This window comes from Gorilla gorilla, chromosome 10 (assembly GCF_029281585.2).
Source record: "Gorilla gorilla gorilla isolate KB3781 chromosome 10, NHGRI_mGorGor1-v2.1_pri, whole genome shotgun sequence".
NCBI classification, from domain to species: Eukaryota; Metazoa; Chordata; class Mammalia; order Primates; family Hominidae; genus Gorilla; species Gorilla gorilla.
The window spans coordinates 108,152,573-108,172,218 of NC_073234.2; the positions used below are offsets into that span (position 1 = coordinate 108,152,573).

At 34.5% G+C, this 19,646-nt stretch overlaps 2 protein-coding genes across 3 annotated transcripts in view; one reads left to right on the forward strand and one right to left on the reverse strand.

Moving 5' to 3' along the window:
- The window catches only part of PLEKHG7 (pleckstrin homology and RhoGEF domain containing G7), a 69,185-nt gene extending 62,052 nt beyond the window's left edge, over positions 1-7,133 (forward strand). Inside the window, exons 16-17 of one of the 2 annotated variants that reach the window (XM_019039190.4) lie at positions 3,707-3,804; positions 4,780-7,133. In XM_019039190.4, the coding sequence (XP_018894735.3) occupies positions 3,707-3,804; positions 4,780-4,887 (206 nt within the window). In that variant the 3' untranslated portion in view covers positions 4,888-7,133. The remainder of the gene's footprint in view (positions 1-3,706; positions 3,805-4,779) is intronic. The other variant, XM_063694208.1, reaches the window with a different exon arrangement.
- Positions 7,134-7,197: 64 nt separating this feature from the next.
- Positions 7,198-19,646, reverse strand: part of EEA1 (early endosome antigen 1) — a 156,797-nt gene continuing 144,348 nt past the window's right edge. The window contains exons 23-29 of the mRNA XM_031016666.3: positions 16,654-16,839; positions 14,983-15,114; positions 13,817-14,002; positions 12,633-12,871; positions 12,235-12,355; positions 11,536-11,634; positions 7,198-10,824 (exon numbers count right to left, since the gene is read on the reverse strand). Coding sequence (XP_030872526.2) covers positions 10,702-10,824; positions 11,536-11,634; positions 12,235-12,355; positions 12,633-12,871; positions 13,817-14,002; positions 14,983-15,114; positions 16,654-16,839 — 1,086 coding nt within the window. The 3' untranslated portion in view covers positions 7,198-10,701. The remainder of the gene's footprint in view (positions 10,825-11,535; positions 11,635-12,234; positions 12,356-12,632; positions 12,872-13,816; positions 14,003-14,982; positions 15,115-16,653; positions 16,840-19,646) is intronic.

Sequence of the window (19,646 nt, forward strand, 5' to 3'; positions counted from 1 at the left end):
GACCAGCCTGGGCAACATAGTGAGACCCAGTATCTTATTAAAAAAAAAAAAAAATAGGCTGGGTGTGGTGGCTCACGCCTGTAATCCCAGCACCTTGGGAGGCCGAGTTGGGCAGATCACCTGAGGTCGGGAGCTCGAGACCAGCCTGACCAACATGGAGAAACCCTGTGTCTACTAAAAATACAAAATTAGCCAGGCGTGGTGGTGCACACCTGTGATCCCAGCTACTCTGGAGGCTTAGGCAAGAGAATCGCTTGAACCCGGGAGGTGGAGGTTGTGGTGAGCCGAGATTGAGCCATTGCACTTCAGCCTGGGCAACAAGAGTGTAACTCCATCTCAAAAAAAAAAAAAAAAAAAATAGTGAGGTACAGCAGCACACACTTGTACTCCCAGCTACTCAGGAGGCTAAAGCTGGAGGATGGCTTGAGCTCAGGAGTTCGAGGCTGCAGTGAGCTATGATTGCCAGTGCACTCCAGCCTGGGTGACAGAGTGAGACCCTGTCTCTAAAAATAAAAATAAATTGTAAAAATTTTAATGCCTTACATATATTAACCCATGAATTAATATAACCTCTCTCTCCAAGAGCAGAAGGGAAGCCTGTATCCAGAGAGATAGCCTCTGCCTCCTGTGTCCATTCTTTCTATTTTCAGTAAGATTTGCTGAAAGGTAACTGGGCAGACCTTAAAGCCTCTTGTATTTAACTTGACTGGGACCAAAGTCTATTTAAGCCAAAATCTGCCAAGCCAGACAGCAGTTCAGGAGCAAGCCACAAAAGGGGTATGTCAAAGTTGCAAAACCTTTGCTTGGTGAGTGCTCTCACTTTCAGTGTGAGCTTCTTAGCTGCCCAAGGGATGGCAGAGGAATGTAGATAAAACAAAGCCTCAGTATGTGGCGGCTGGAAATCACTTCTTTTCTGTGATTTGTTTAGTTTACTTTTTCATGGGGAAAAATATCATAGTAGAGGGCATCCTGTGCTAGGAATTTATTCTCCTACTGCAGTGGCTATAGTTATAGATTATGATATAGTTATAGTTATACGCTACATAGTTATAGATTGTGGCCTGACACATAGACTTGAGTAAACGAAGGTGCCAGAACACCCATGAGGAAGAGGATGCAGCTCGGCTGAGGGTTCAGTGTAGTCACAACCCTGCCAGCTTTAAGACTTGAACTTTATGGGAAATCTAATGTCACCGGATTACCTTGAAAGATGCATGTTTTTTCTCCTCTATTTCTTTTTTTTTTTAATTAAAAGATCTTTTTAAAAACATTATGCTTCTGGGAACATGCACAGTGGCTTACGCCTGTAATCCCAGTACTTTGGTAGGCTGAGGCGGGCAAATCACTTGAGGTCAGGAGTTCAAGACCAGCCTGGTCAACATGCTGAAAAAATACAAAAAAAATAGCCAGGCGTGGTGGCACACACCTGTAATTCCAGCTACTGGGGAGACAAAGGCACGAGAATCACTTAAACCCAGAAGGCAGAGGTTGCAGTGAGCCAAGGTCACACGACTGCACTCCAGCCTGGGTGATGGAGTGAGACTGTCTCAAAAAGCAAAAACAAAACAACTATGCTTCCACCTTTTTTATTTTCTGATTTGTAACTACCATCTCTTGTTCCTTTTAAAAATATTTTTCTCATTCCTCGGGCCTATTAACTTGACTAATTAGATACAGTACATTGGCAGAGCAGCTATAGAGTAGGAAAGAGTAAATGAGGACAAGAGAGAGATTGAGCTCTGGAGTGACAGACCTAATTCCAAATCCTGGCTATATCATTTATAAGCTCTGTGACCTTAGAAAAATTAATATGTTTCCTCATTTACAAGTAGGAATTAGCTGACCTATCTCACAGGGTTGCTATATAGAGAAAAAACGTAGTATGGTGCCCAATACATAGAAAATGCTTTTAAAATTGTGTCAATTATTGTATTAGAATGTCAGTAAAAAAAGAGCTATTCTTGCCTATATATTATACTCTCTCCAAATTGTATTTTACAGGCCTAGCTTAGCAGGTCCTTTTATTTATAAAGTCCCTTGTACCCATACTACAAACCAAATGAAGCAAGGATGCCTGGAATAACCTGGAAGTACAATTATAGTTTTTGAGGAAAATGAATTCCAAAAACCAGCCAAGAACAATGACCTGATCTTTAAAGCCTCACTTGCTACAGGGAATTTATAAGGCAAAGAATTAGAGAATAAAACACAGCCAGCTTTTTTTTTTTTTTTTCCCAGAAAGTCATTTTAATAGGTTTAAGTCCTCTTGCTGCAGAGAAGCTGGACAGAATTTTATGGCCTCTCATTAACAGACTTTATTTTTTGTAGTAGAATTTAGGAATTACAATGTTTAGATTGTTATGAGTATAATCTGTGATACTGGGGTAGTTCTTGCAGTTAAGAAAATAAGTATTGTATTCACCTGGATTCTGAAAGAAGCCCAACCACCCCTCAGATAAGCCTGAGTTAAACTAACTTCAACAAATACAAATAGTGACAGCAGACAAGCATCAGCTTAGTGATCAGCAAGAATATGTCACTTGCTCACCTTTTCTCTTTCCTGAAGTACTTGATGTGGGCAGGAGACAGCCCTGGCCTGTTTTTGTTTGTTTGTTTCTAAACACTGACTATAGAAAGAATGTATAGGGCGGGCGCGGTGGCTCATGCCTATAATCCTAGCACTTTGGGACGCCGAGGTTGGGTGGATCACGAGGTTAGGAGTTCGAGACCAGCCTGGCCAACAAAGTGAAACCCCGTCTCTACTAAAAACACAAAAAAATTAGCCGGGCATGGTGGCGGGCGCCTGTAATCCCAGCTACTCAGGAGGCTGAAGCAGGAGAACCATGTGAACCTGGGAGGCAGAGGTACAGTGAGCCGAGATCCCGCCACTGCACTCCAGCCCGGGCGACAGTGCGAGACTTCGTCTCAAGAAAAAAAAAAAAAGAAAAAGAAAAAAGAATGTATAAGCTTCAGGACTGTGTTGTATTAATAATTCAAAGAAGAGACTTTCATTTTAAGCACTCCTGCTATATTAGAAAAAGAAGTCTGCTCTCCCACTATCTTTTCTTTGAGGCCAGCTAGGAAATGACAGAACAGGCTTTCTTTTGCAAACATAGAAACCATGCCAATGTCTCTTTTCGTTTTGTTTTACATTTCACCCAGTTTGGTGGATGCTGGATTTTGAGTGGTTTTTGGCTTTTCTTGGCCTGAAGTATTCAGGTGGTTTTGTATTTTTGCCACATCTTAATTTGTTTATAAACCTTGGTTGGATGTGACTTCCCTTTAAACACAAAAATAAAATTTTTTAAAGGAGTGGTGAAGAACAAAGAAGAAAATATTATATTGTTTTGTATATTTTTATTATCTATATTTTCATACACAAAAAAATCTACCTCATATGTTTAGCTTGTTCTACGAGCAGGGGCCCCATTACCTAAGCCTTAGTTGCATTTCATCAAGTATCAGAAGTCATTAGCTAAGGAAGAAAGGGCTTTTATAGTAGAGTAGGCTTTATTTGGACATAGCAGTGGGGTCTTGGCATTGAAATAAAATTTAAAAAAAAAATTATAAGCTAGATAAACCTCCCACCCTCGTTAAAACAGAAACAAGCCAAATAGAAAACAAACCCCAGATTCTTGTACTAAGAAATTGTTTGGATTTCATATGAAATGATTTGGCTTTTTGTCTTTGTAATATCTTTTTCTAGTCTTTGGGCTGAGAAACGCTTTTCTTATACAACACGAAAACAGATATCGACAGTGTATAGCAGCATTCTTATTACAAGCCCAAACGGAAAACATCAAAGTATGTATTTTAATTTTGTAGGTCTTCGATTCTTCAGAGTTTACATAAGCTCCCCCCAAGCGTCTTAAGTAACAGTGAATGGAAAGTTTTGTGTTTTTCTCTCACCCACTTGGGAAGGGCAGATTTGGGAGGAGGGGAGGGGTACATCTAGTCCATATAATGCTCAAAAGCCTCAGTATTGACAATTTCCTCACATTTGTGGGGTTGAGGAACAATTTCCTCACGTTTGCAGAGTTCTCCTGCAGAAGCTCAAGAACTGCCTGCGTTCTACAGTTTCTGTAGGAAATGGGGGAAGAATTGATTTGGATTGCATGATAAACCTTTAAGATGCTCCAATCAGTTTCCAAAGTGCATATAATAGGATATTAGCTTAAGGAGGGCCTGGCGCAATAATGATCCCTGTCAAGTCAGCTTGTCAACCTTTGAAAAACTGCCATTGTTTTTACAGCTATGGAGTTGAAAGAGCAGCTGCCTGACTCTGGTTTCTCTGTCTTAGAAGTTTCTATTTTTGTATTTCCCCTGGTAGGCTTTCATCATAGCTACAATGTGGCCAGACAACAAATGCAATATTCAATTTCCTGGGTCACTGCCCTCAGTCTCTTTCAAGTTATACTACAGGTTAAGAACTTGTTTCCACAGAGAATAGAAATTCCAGCAATTCCACTTTCAAACTACATATATTCTCAGTGCTCATTTTTCTAATGAGTTATCATTGACTATTGTTTCTTGATTACTCATAACTGTTATCCAACATGCATACCATACTCATTTAGCCCATCTGCATTTTCCTGTAAGATTAGAAGTATTTATATTAGATGTAAGAAAGAAAATGGGAAACATGCAAATGTTTCATTAGTCTTCAGTTTTAAAGAGCTGGTTAATAAATATAGCAGAAAATATTAGCCCAAATATGTGAGAAATTGTCAGCTTAACATTCTAATCTCTATTTATGTATTTTTTTCTTTTTTTCAACAGAAAACATGGATGGCACAAATAACAACTGCAATTTCTTGCTTTACCAAGAGTCAGGAAACCAAGAAAATATCTTTATTCACATTGCCTGCAGAATCCTCTGAAATTTAGGGACCTAAAACAAGTGGCATGTCTTTTTAGAAGATTATGGTTTAAGGTATAATTTCATTCAAACTTTTGTAACACTTAGCTAGTGATAAGCTAGAAGGAAATTTGCATTTTAAAGAAGTTTCAGAATTTGAAATTTTGAGCTAGGAAAATCCTCAGTATAGAGGAATAATGACTGCAACAAATTTGAACTCTGAGGAATTTCTTGACAAATATATACTGACATCCAGATTACCTTCTAATGCTTCCGTCAGGTTTGTAAGAGGTGTGAGTGAAGAAAGGTGCTAATTTGTAAAGGGTGAATGATCAGATAAATGGAGTGTCAGAAGGAAAACAATGTCCACTGCTTATGTCCAATATGAACTCCAGCATCTTACTCTGTATCTATAAAATAATGAAACCAATTTTCCTTCATGGCTTGTCAATCAGTCTTAACCGCTTTATAGTCCTACCTCATACATAATGATAAATCTTTAGATACAAAGCTTGATTGTTCTTTTAATATACAAAGCAATAAATAGGGACTACATTTAAGTAGCAGTTTTAAAATTCCTATTCTCAAACTCATCTCAGGTATATAGTACTCTAACGTGGAAGTAGAAAATCCCAAAGACTAAATTCCATTACTTTAAGATAGGAAGAAAAAAAAATCTGGCTTTCACCAGTTAACACTTTTGCATGGCTTTTCTTGGCCTGTTGTGAAGTGTACAGATTTTCATAGACATAGTAAGGTATCTGTCTCTTAACTTTATTTTTTGAAGAATGATGGTATTTGCCATAAAAATACTTTCTGGTTTTGATTGGTGTGTGTGTGTGTGTTAGCACAGTACAGTCACTTAATTTTATTTGGCAGGACTAAATTTCTTCAGAATTTTTATCATGAAAGGCAGTTTGAATAATTATTATATTATCATGGCAGGATATATACTATTAACTACATTCAAGGAACTAGTTCTTAGGGTCAGATTATTGCATCAAAGGGAAGTCCACAAACTTCCATTTCAGAACCGTACCTTTTGCAATTTGCAAAGTGAAAGTAGTAAATTCATCAAATTTGGCTGCAAGACAACTGAAGCCTTAGCTGATTTTGTTAAGCTGAAGAATGGGATAGAGAGGATAATGTTTGGGCAAGTCATGTGCCCAGTAATTCCTTGAGGAAGGTGAAATTTCACCATGCAAACAAAGCAGTAAAGACAAGTGCAGCAGAAAGGCTTTTGTACAAGGCAAGCACTATTAGAATGGAGACTAATAATCTCTTTATAATAATGTCAGAAATTTAATAGAAGAAAAAAAGGAAAATCGGGAGGACAGTAACTATTGTTAATAGCTAAGAATAAATGAGGTGGGGGGGAGGCAAAGGGGAGAATAGACTTCAAGCTTCAAGTGAATTCCTAGAGATGGCATCTGGATGGGACTGAAAGCAGTTATGTCCAGGAGAATACAATATAGATTATGCAAGAGAAGATTTTATAAAGAAATTTCTGGTTAAAAAAAGTTTTTACATTAACAATCATCTTGCAAATGTTTCGATATAAACTAACCTCAGAGGTGAGCAGTGGACTAGGATGAGGTGGCCTCTCAAATTCCTTTAGTCCCATGAATCCAGCAACCACAGACTTACATGTATAAAGGTAGCTTTCTCCCTCTGAATCTCATTAAAGGGAGAGACAGACTGACTAAATTAACAAAATATGTAAAACAGCTCAAGAATATGCTGCACATAAACTGGAATTCTATAAAGCTCACAAAGTAACATGTCTAATATACAATATATTAGATGCTTGAGGATATGCACATTAAACTCTTTGGAGGGTTTAGAATGAAGCACATTCGAATGAAGGGATCATGGGGGTCAGAACAAAAACCATTCTAGAACCGTGGCTCCCAGGAAGAAAAAATAGCAAAAAACAATGGCACATTGGGCCTTCCAAAAAGTATCTTTGGGGAGGGGAGGAAGAAAAATAAATAAATAAAATAAATAAATAAATAATGTTTTAAGTATCTTTAAATGGTCATCTGGGTATTAAATGCAGACACACAATGAAATAAGGGGTTAATTACATATCTTTTATATTTGTTTTTAGTTTTGTTAACTCTCTACAATATTAAATGGAATGTCTAAGGCAAAATGGCATTAATAATTTCTCTTGAGATCAGGAATTTAATTACTATTCTAAATTGAACAACATTAAAACACCACTGTCTATATCCAAGTGCAAAGTCCTAATATTCTGTAAATAAATTAATGCAAAATGGTTAATACAGTGTTCTCTCTTTTGTTAGACAAAACAATTTATAGTCACAGAATACAACTAGTTTAGAAAGAAATGTTTTTAATATAATATTTAAACATATTTTAAAAAAGCAACAATTCAATAAGGATCCTTCCATTGTTCTTTATACAGATTTAAATGCTGTCATGTACTTTATCAGTTACATTTATAATTAATAACCTTCCAATCACTGAGTTTAGAAATTGCAGTATTTACTGAACTAATCTTTCTCACAAAATAAGGCACAACTACATGATCACAAGTAGTAAACACAATACAAATAATGAACCCAAAAACTAAATGAGAAAATGTTCATGCAAAAGTATCTACAGAACTTATGAATATATGATCCAGTTCAAGGAATTACAGAATGTCATATACACAACTGCACTGTGTTACAATAAATTTATTACTTCTACACAGAAAGAACTTAGTGACTTCTAATTCTATTTTATACAATTTTACATAAATTTAGTAAGTTTATGCACAATATTCACATCTGCAACAATAACAAATTGATCATTAAAATTCAGGCTAAGGGCAATTAAGACACAATAATGTGTGGCACGTTATAATTACAGAATACCATTCATCAAGCTCATGTCTAGGAATACTATAATGGTGGCACATTTAAATCTTATGGATCAAATCATCCATGGTTTTATAGCCAAAGTGCATTTTTTAAAAAAAAAAACTATAGTCAAACAGGTCATGAATATCAAAATATATGATCATAATTTGCTCTCTACTTAAAAGCTAAACATTTTTATGCAAATGTAAGGTTAAAAAAAAGTGGCTTTAAAGTTCTCAAAACTATATAAAATAATCATAAAGACTTTTTAAGAGAGATGGGAAAATAACAAATTTGGCAGTTACTATTTAACATTACTGTCAGGAAACTATTAAAGTAGATAATTCCACATTAAGAGGTAGTTGAACAAAATGTTATTTATACACTGCATTGAGGTTTTTGTGTTTGTTTCCCTCATTTTTTCTTCAAAGGAACAAATCCTATACCAGCAGCTTTGTCTTCTTTCTATTAAAAAAAAGTCTGTAGGTATAGTTTATTGTACACTAACCCAGCAAGACTTAATTTTAACTCACATTCTATGCCGGGGTTTGGAATTTACTAACATTATGTCAATGTGCTTTTCATTAAAGCCAAGAGCTGTACATGCCAGCTTTAACTCACTGACAAATAATAGTACCAGCAAACATGTAAAATGTACAGCCAATAAGGACTTCAAAGATGACTTTTTAATTAAAAGGAAAAAAATTTAAATTTTTATTTCCAAAACACATTAAATTGGGGAGAGTTAGTAGCAAAAAATGTTCGGTTTCATTTATATTATCAGTATAGTAGCCTATGGTAGATAAATTACTCGGGACTTATGAAATGAAATTAGATAAAAATGAGAAAATCATTCAAACACCTATATATGGTTACTTGTTATCTTAAAATTTTTTTGTGAATATGTTGGGGGTAAAGGGGAGACAGACAGAAGGCCTGGAGGGTGTTCAATTACGAGACAAAGTAAACAAATATTCAAACCCAGATTTCTCATGGAATTTATTATCTCAAAAAAAAAAAAAAAAAAAAAACAGTGGTGCTGTGAACATCTGTGTTTTTCCAGCACACTTATTAAGTTATTTATATGTAAAAGGATAGAATTAAAACTATTTGGAAGGATTTATAAGTATATAAAAATGCATAAATAGTTCAGTTTATATTATCCAACTATTATTTTTAATAAAAAGCCACTGTATTTCTTCATTATATATGTTCAAGGATATATGTTTATCCAAGTCCAGGGACTTAATCAATGTTCTTAATAGCTAATGACAACAGGGTTTACTTAAAATTTTTTAAAAATAATTAAACAAATATGTAGTGATCTCTTTAGTTTACATACACTGTAGGTATAGCATGAATATAATTTCATTTCAGAATATTTGAAAGCAAATGTATATTAAAAACTATTTATTATAAATGAAATATTAACTACTGTTATAAAATGATTGCACTGAATGAATGTATAACTACATTTCTTCTCTAGAAAGATTAATAAACCAATATTAATAACTTCTCTCTTGAGATGTTTTACAATTTTCCAAATTAATAAGACTATGCTAAATTAAAGTTCGATTCCATTGTTCAGCATACAAATAAACTAATTCTTAATTATCCTTAAGATGCTTAGCCATGCTGTTTCAGTTTTTATTGTAACTGGGATTCCTAAATACATTTGTTTTTGGTGATACTCTATTTCTAGGTGTTAGTTACTTAAAGGGAATTTCACAACATTATTTTTGCAAAGTTAAAATTAAAACTGGGAACAGTTGACATGGAACATCAAATTCAGAACCATTTTAACTTTAAGTCAATTTTACAACTTTTAAAAATTCTTCCCAATAGGGTAAGAAATAGAAAGTAAAATATTTAATGTCTTCTTATCATTTTATATTTTGTTTTCACCAATAAGACCACAGCAATATTAGTTACTAGCTTTAAGATGCAAAATTATAAAACAAATACATGAAGCTGATCTATGCTTGAAAATGTTAAACCAAATAAAGGAAAAAATCAGATCTATGTAAAAAGCAAACTCAGGTTCCTGAAGATGCTAGAGAGACAAAATAAGGGTATGATATGAAGGCTGATCTCAAAAGACTTCCCACTTACAAGAAACCGAGCATAAGAACATTATACAATGTTTATTATTCATCCTCCAACTGACAGCGAGGGTAAGAAGCTTTCTAAGATTCTAAATGGACAATACGTGGGAGTTTAAGAAAGAGACAGAAAAAGACAAAAAGAAAAATTAACCCTATTCTTTGCAATACAACCCCAGATAACTATAAGTAAGCAAATTGATTTTACAGAGGTTTTTATAAAATCCACCCAAGAAAATTTAATTAATATTGTTAAAACAAAAACCATTTTTGAATTCATATTACTACATATTTTAAGATAAACTGTATTTAGAATGCCCAAGTAGTAAATTCATAACATAACAATGCAACTGAACCATGAACCCACATATAAGAGAAAAAGGCAGAGGAAAGTGTTACAGTTCTGTGCATAACTTCACAAAGAGAATATTTAATATAATTAATGTGCTATTGTGCAACAAAAACAGCAACAAGTGATAATATCATCCATGTACATTTTTGTACATTAAATTTAGGAGAAAGAAGCTATGGAATTGCATTCTTCATTTGTGAATAATGAAATTATATTAAAAAAATACATTGCTATTTTCTGTCCAAAGTTTATTTACATTTCATTGGCTAATTCTAAACTTGGCATGAAAGCTATTCCAGGGGCTAAATGGGAAAAAAGTAATGAAAGATGATAAGCCCAAGTCTCACAAAAATAGAAGAGTTTTACTTGATATCCATAACATTCCAAAATATACTAATTCCTATTTGGTCTAGTATTGCAACCAGTGTCCAAACCAAATAGTAGTCCAAGACCTCTATTAAGTACATTTATTAAAAATCTAATGTTAGTGTAATATTACTCTGAAGTTGTGATAACCCATTATCCTTGCAAGTCATTGAAACATGCATCACAGACACGAACAGGCTTCTTGGAGGAAGGAGTTAAGGCATTTTTGGCTGAACATTCAGCACAGAAGATATTTCCACACTGTCGGCAGTGATGCTGTAAATGACAAAAATTAAACAATTTCAAGAATAAAAACTATACCAAAAGTATTATGAAACTACATGAATACCACCGACTACATTGTGAAGGTACATTAGCTTTCAAGTCATTGGTATATTATTTAATGATATGTTTCAATATGTTAACTTAATCTCTTTGTTATAATTAAATTGAATGCTTCCTATTTATCAAACACTATGCTAAACATTTTACGTAGAATTTATTATGGAACTCTCAAAAGAACCAGAGGAGGCATTTAAAAAGTTTTTATAAAGTATCTCTATCAAATGAAAAACTATTCCTATTTGCCAAATGTTTCAGGCACTAATGTCTCCAAAAGAAATATAAACTTAAGTCATAACACAATGGTAGTATTTAGAATATATTTTTAAAACACCTCTGCTTTTTCTTCCTTTAAAGAACCCAATGATTACTAAAACATGAGTTTAATATTGGTGCACTGATTCAGAAAATGATTGTCCCAGACAGTAACTAAGTTGGAAGACAAGGACTGAATTTAAAAGTAAAATTCAAACACATACGCTAACCAGAAGCTAGACTGCATGAAGTTATTCTGTGTTGTTGTTAAAGTTTACTGATAAACAGAAAATTATTCTGTCAAATGAAGGACTATTTTGATGGTTAAAACATTAATTATCAGTGACAAATGAAATCCAGAAACATAGTTACGTGAACAAAATTATTTACCCGTCTCACTGTTACTGAAAAGCCTTTCCCACAGGCCATACAGTTTTGTACTTCATTGTCTTCGGCCCACTTTCTATTCAACGCTTGTGTATGTTTGATCTGTTTTTTAAAAAAGTATCGATATATTATAGTATTCAACATTTTAAAGAATGCTAGATTATTTCTAACTTGCTGCCAGAGTTCTATAAAATTTTGACTATATGACCCATGAAATAAAATTTTAAAAATCAGAAATACACTGGTCAGCTTCTATTGTCAAAAGTAGCTATACTCATAAATCTGAATGACAAAATAAAATTAATTGAATTTTATTCCTGAAATATCTTGCTAACCTTTGCTGATTTCCAATCCATACTAAACATAATGATGAATCTTCCCTGGTGACTCTGAGAATATACTCAGATCGCTTCTTTAACACATACTGACTCATATATTCTTTGGTATTCTTAAATTTTGTAGTTCTTTCCGTATACTAACAATTGATGAATGACATGGCTTTCTAATGAATCTCTGAGGTCTCTGAAACAAGTTCTTTACTTTTATATTTAATTATCCACAAAACCTACAATACTGCTAAACAGAGAGTAGCTATTTGAAAGTATTTATAAAACATGAGATTTTTTAAAAGGTAAAAATATGCTTTTCACTAATAAGCCAATTCTAGACTAAAAAACTGCTTCATATCCATAGGTGACTGACCTGAAGTGATTGGTTTTCTCTGCCCAGCTCCTGCACTGCTGCAGTTGTATTATCCAGCTTTCTTTGCAATTCTAATACTTTGGTTTGAAGCTTTTCTATTTCACCTTCTCCTTTAAGACATCTGGAATAGATTGCAAAGAGGTAATTAATTTTTTAGAAAATCATTTAAAGACCCTTCTAGGGTATAGATAATGGACTACTTTAGTAATTTAAAATATATGATACATTAATTTTGACTATCTGATTGTTTTACAGGTTAATTTTTAAATGGCTACTTAAATACCTATAGAGGCTTATGCACTTTTCTCAAGATTCTTCTATTTTTAAAAACTATGGAATATGACAATCTTTTTATCACTTACAATGGAAATAAACTAATTTTACTAGATATCAATCACCTTTCCAGTAGTGCTCTCCTTTCATCTTGATTATTCTGAACCGTTGCTTCTAATACTGCAATTTCACCCCGTAAGTCATCCGTTTGTTTCTCAAGCTCACTAACTCTCCGTTGACTAGATTGCCACTCCTTCTTCACAGTGCCTAAGTTTTCATTTAATGCTGTAATCTGCATGGTAAGTTTAGCCTCATTTTCTTCATGCTTCTTCATTCCTACTTCCTTTTCTTTTATTTCGGAATGCTGAAAAAAAGGAAAAGTTGGGGGGAAATCTATTACAAAAGTAGTGCAAAATAAATGTAAGTGATTTATTACATTTAAAATATTGGCAATATAAATACTATTGCTTCTTCGGGAATGGAGGCAGGAGAACATATTTCATTACACATTAATAAAACTGATTCCACAAGCATCTATGTAATATGAATTGGCTCAAAGGTCAAAATGCTGAAATGATGGATAGTGACCATCATGATGGTGAGCTAAAGTGACACAATGTGAGATCTTTCTTCTTCTCCACCAGAGCAGGAAAGACACATATGGTTAGGGATAGCAAGGTGCCCTAGAGACAAAGCTGAAATTTCCTTATTCGTCCCAATTCCGTATGCTTTCTTTTCTCTATCAGTCTGCCAAAAACCATTATGAAACCTTCAAATGACTGTTTGAAGTTAAAATTGAAACTCTTCAACTAAAATATTCAATGGCCAAGTTATCTGGGCATATTTGGACTTGATTCAACAGAGGAAAGCCAGATGCTTCCCATTTGGCATGTGCAACTTAGGAAAGGAAAAGCAGACTTTGTTCATCATAATTTCAAACTCAAGTTTCCGCTCTCCCTTATCAACGTTCGTTTTGACCCAACAAATGGGTTTAACATGACCAGCATTCACACCATTTACCAGATCTACGTAGTTGTGGGGTTGTTTAGCTTCTGACACTTAAAAAACAAAAAAACTTTTTAAATTTTATTTCATTTCAATGTTCACTTATAAAAACAGAAATATGGTTACAGGGTAAAATATTTCCAACCACATGTCAGCTATGTAAATAAATCAGCTCTCCTTCCTTAATCAAAAACTAAAATGTTAGGAAAGCATTTCAATCAGATCTTATAAGTAGAACAGTCCTCTCACTGGATTGATTTAAAGCTCTACTGCAAAACACACTTCCCCCGATTAACTCACTGACCAACTTAGCTTCTTTCTCAATAAATTCTTTCTTCAGCTCCTCTTCTTTCTTTTTCACCTGGTCTTTTAGTATCTGCTGATTTCTCTTCTCCTGTTCAACAGCTGCCTTCAGGGAGTCTGCTTTTCCTTGAAGTTCTAATTTCTGCTGAATTAGAAGCTGTTTAGCATCCTTAAGATTTGTTATCTCCTGTTGAAAAAGTAGGGCCAAAAATAAATCATCCTTCATAGTAAATATTTCAAAATGTGGCTAAAATTTATGCAATTTATCACAATAGATCAAATATAGGTTTTACCCACTTATGAAATTCTTAAAGTTCAGTATTTTAAAGAATTGGTTAAAAAGATACAAGATTATAATATGTCTTGCTCAACAATCATTTAAATCCAGGTGACAAAAATGTATACGTTTTGATTATGTGGAGAAAAAAAAACAAACTGTACTCTCTATTTTCCCTTTCCTCACTTAACATTTATTGGTCATCATTTAGTTATCACACACTGAGTTAGGTTCTGGGGATATAACATAAAGATGAATTATACACATTCCCTGATTTAAGGAAGTCACATTCTAGAGGACAGAGGAACATAAAGAGATAATTAATTATAAACCAAAATGATAACTATGCTTACAGACATAAAGGACATTATGAGTGCTCTCAAGAAAGAATCTAACCTTTTTTTAAGAAATTAGTATTTTACAAAGCAAATAATAGACAATTGGTTTTCTTCAATGGGTACCCTATCTATGCTTATAACAGGTAAAATGTTAAAAATAACAGATTATGAAAGGACTTTAGGAAGAAAAATAATTGAATAAACAATCCCTTTAAATCTTACTTCTAAACTCTTTCATATTTTGAAATTTACTACCTGTGAGCATAATTTTCTAAATCAATGCATCTCCTGATTATCATTTCAATGAGATCCAAACTCTTAGGGTTACTTTGCTTCATTGGGTAATGTGAAAACAAATGTAGCAATTTCAATATGTGTACGGGTATTATGCAATACAAAAGCACTCTGGCAAGAGTATTTGTCAGAAACAACAGAACAATTTGCCTAGCACATAGCAAGTCCTCAATAAATAAATAAATATGTATGTGTATATATATTTCTTTAAAGAGCAATATAACACAGAAGGCAGGAGAAATGATTATCTTAACATACCTTTATGCTTTCTAGTTTGTGGGACTTGAGTTCTTCGTTTAGTTTAGTGATTTCTTTTTCTTGTCTACATTTAATTTCTTCTATCTCTGCCAATTTAGACTTTTCATTTACCAGTTCTTTCTCTTTCAGTGACTGTAGAAAAATGATATATTTTAAAATTATTTTAAAGCAAATACTTAAATGAAAATGGGTGTAATAAAAATGACTGCTACTATTGATGACACTGGCTCTGCCCCTTTCTACCTAACTTGGGCAAATTACTTACCCTCTCTTGGTTCTTGGCTGTTTCCTTATTTATACAGTGTGAACAATAATAAAATAATTGTAAAGATTAAATAGTTACAGTTAATATTGTGAGATAAATTGTACCTGGTCAGAGTAATGATACTGCAAAACTACGATTCTTACTCTTATAACTCCTATTTTATTACTATCACTATCTTTATATAAGGTATCTAGTTAGGATATTATCTCAGTTAATCTCTAGTATATGTAGATTTTTAAATCTCCATTTTCTAGGTGAAGAAACAAAGGTTTAAGAGACATAAAATAATCTATCAGAGGTAGAGCCAAAACCAAAGCAAGTCTGTATGATCTAAAGCTCACACAGCTAAACTCCTATAAACAACAGTTCTTTTTCTTTTTGAAACAGGGTCTCATTCTATCACCCAGGCTGGAGTGCAGTGGTATGATCATGGCTCACTCACTGCAGCCTTGACCTCCCAGGCTCAAGCTATCCTCCCACCTCGGTCTCCCGAATAGGTGGGACTACAGGCGTGCACCACCATGCCCAGCTAAATTTTTTTTTTTTTAATAGAGACAAGGTCTCACTATGTTGCCCAGGCTGATCTTGAACTCCTGGGCTCAAGCAATCCCTCCTCCTTGGCCTCTGGGAGTGCTGAGATAACAGGCATGAGCCATCAAACCTGGCCTTATGAACAAGAGTTCTGTCAGAATTCTCTAAACTTGAAGCACAAATCATGAATTTCATTCCAGCTTCACCATCACCACACCCACAGAACATTTTTAAATTAAATTTCAGGAACTGAACCACTTAGAATTTACCAAGAATTTCAGGGAATATACACTGCAGAGAAATATCCTGTCAGCTAACAGGAATATATGATTTCAACTATAAAACAAAAAATAAACTCTTTCCTAGGATCTGAATTTTTCTTTCATATAGAATTTAAAGTGATTTTTAAAATGTACTGGTCATATATTAGTAAACCAATGCTTTCAACTTTGAAACTTAATAAACTCCTTAGACAATCTGGTTCTTAAAGAATTCTTAACATGTTTAAGAATTATTTCTAGATCTTTTATTATCTCATTCACACATCTAAAGGATAATACGTTATATGAGAAATAGTTGAGGAACTATATTATCTTTTCTGCAATAACCAAGGGTGTATGGTGTGAAAAATTGACCTTGTTTGTAAAACTAAAGGAGAGCAGTAAGAAAAAAGGGTAGAAATAACAAGGAGGCCATTAAGAAGTACTTCTTAGCATTAAAATCCCAATGATCAAAAGTGTCAGAAACTAGAGGTCCCTTTGAGAGAGCTGTTGAAAATAAGGATGATGCCTATACTAAATAAGAGGTTTGATTGGATGATCTCTAAGACAATTGTAACTCTAAGATTGTAGATTTAGGTCAGAAACATGCAATACCTTTTCTTTCTGAATGTCTTGTAGTGCTTTACATCGCTCCTGCAATTGCTGTTCTTTCTTTGCTGAATCCTGCTCCAATGTAGCCTTGGCAGTCTTCAGTTCTTGAATCAATTTATTTTGATTTCCAATTTGATTTCTGTTTGAAATCAAGTCCTCCTGTGCTAGAGAAAGCTTCTCTTCTACAGACTTACAAAAACAATTTTCCCAAATTATTATATGCCATGTTTTTAGTAAATTCAACAGAAACACAGTTAATATAAACATTGCAGAAAGCAATAAACTATAAAAAGATAGCATATTATACCCTTCAGTAAGACAGGTAAAAGAGAAAGAATTCTAAAATATTAACTCTCTTGCTTATAGAAAACATTTATAAAATATTTAGTAAAATGGAAGCAATTCCAAAGCCTCTAAAAATAATCTATTTACTAATAAATATTTAAAGTATTTGCTGAATGTTGATCACATCTTCAATATTGGCTAGTTGATATGAAAGAATACCAAATAAGTAGGGACCATATCAGATACACTCAGAGAACATATATATGGTTAAAGTCATAAGGCAGTGTGAAAGAAAACAATTTTAAAAGAGATATAATTAAATGCTTCATTATGCATACATATACATTTGGTAGGTTCTATGATGTCCCTTGACATGCTAAAAATATTAATAAATAGTATGGTGTTATGATATAGTGGTTTTTGTCCAGGGTTCCTGAATCACAACTCCCACATCCTTTGTTACAGTTTTTTGTTACAATGTTGGGTACGTTAGGCCTCAGGAAACAGAATCTCATCTCCTGCCCTCCTTCCACTGGTCCCTAGGCAGGCCTCTAATCTTCTTCCCCACCCCATTTTCTGATTGTGAGTCTTAAGACTCTTCCCTGAAAGGGTCCTGCCTCATACCCTGGGTGAAAGAATGCTTCCATAAAAATCCAAGAGAACTGGGTTTGGGGAACTTCTAGATAGCTGAACATACGGAGCCTGGAGGGTAGCATGCCCGGGGAGGGCACGGAAGCTCTGTGCCCCTTCCCCCATATCACCCAACACATCTCTTCATCTGTATTCTCTGTAATATCCTTTATAATAAATCAGTAAATGTAAGTAAGTTTTCCTTGAGTTCTGTGAGCTATTTGAGCAAACTAATTGAACCCAAAGAGGGTGTCATGAAAACCCCAACTTGAAACTAGCTAGTTGGTCAGAAGTTCTGGAAGCCTGGATTAATGATTGGTGTTTGGAGTTGTAGGGAGCAGTCTTGGGGACTGAGCCCCCAATCTGTGGGATTTGACACTATCTCTAGGGAGATACTGTCAGAATTGAATTGGAAGACACCCAGTTGGTGTCTGCTTCTTGGTGTGTGTGGGAAAATCCCCATATGTTTGGTCACAGAAGTCTTCTGTGTTGATGATTGTTGTGGTGTGAGAGTAGGGGAAAAACACAATTTGAGAGAGTTTTTCCTGAAACAAATAGGAAGGATTATTTTGTCATGGAATAAAAATAACAACTTCACAGCTGACAACCTGATCAAGTGAACAAAAAGAGAAAATTCAGCCAAACATAGAATGAGGCTCTATCCTGAGAAGGCACACTGTCCTCTTCTCATCTATATCGAAGTAGTGATTGTCATTTAACATAGTCCATAGTTGTTGACTGTTTTAAAGCCCAAGTATTTTGAGAAGAAGAAGTTGGGGAAAGGGGAAGCTTTTTCACTCATGACACTTCAGTTGGGGATAAATATGGTAACAGGTAGATAATGGGTATGGTAGGAACCTTGCCACTCTCAGCTGCTACTGCGAAGAATCAGCAGGGTAAGAGATCCAACTGATCTCTTCCATCAGATCTGGAAAAAGCTGATCTTTCTTATTCTGGAGATACAGCTCCTTTGAAAAGGAGGCAGAAAACGTAATTTAGCAAAGGATCCTTGCTGAGTAGGCTTGTATACAGCAAGTACTCAGTTAAAAAAAAGAAAGATGAAATAAATAAATAAAGATCTTATTTATGAGGATTCTTAAGCTTCCTGAAAAAGAAAGTTTACTTCTTACCAGTAACCCAGTTATGTCTTTCTGATATAAATTAAATCTTAATTTTCAATGACTGCCAGTAGAACACTAAACCCCTTGAGGCTTTTTTCAGGGAAGAATTAACATCAGCTAGTTCTTCACTAATCCGGCACCTAACCATTAATTGAGAACACTGCTAAGACAGAACAGGAGGGTACAAGCTGGTCTTTGACTTAAGGGAGTTGAGTACATCGCCCAAAAAGCAGAACAGGCATGTAAAATGGAAGCTACGCAGGGCAGGAGAGTATACACTATGTGCCAAATGCACAGAAAAACAGTGAGTGTGAGATGCTGTGGAGCGGGGTTTACAGAAGGCTCTATACCACATGTGGGAACTGACCTATATGTCACAAAGGGTGAGAGTGATTTCACACAAAAAAGGAGAAAAGTTGACAAAGTCCAGTTCAAACAGTCTACAGCAACTATAATTAGTTAATAGAGATCCTGATCTAATGTTTAAAAATACCAACGCTTGCTAGAGCCTGGAAAGCAACCCTAACCTCTAACCACAAGATTTCCAAAAATCCCATGGTTTAAATAACAGCCTATAAAATGTTAAACTCACAAAACACAGTGACTGATTTTTTAAAGTCAAGCTCAAAATTTGGACTGTTCCATGAAATCTTTTCTGAACATGCCAAGACATGTTTTCGCCTGCCTCTGAACTTTCATCTACATCATTCAATGACACAGATGAACATTTATACTGCCATGCATTTTAAATGTTCTTTTCATCTTTCTTATTGCAGATTATAATAATATTGCATATTATTTCATCTGCTCAGCACCTCTTCCCTCGGAGAACCCTCTCTCCCATTCCATGGTTTTGTTGGGACTATCTTTAACCCATCTACTCCCCTTGAAATAGGCAAATCCCTAAATGGATCAAATACCAACCTTGACCCTGATTACGCCAATCACATTATAGTACCC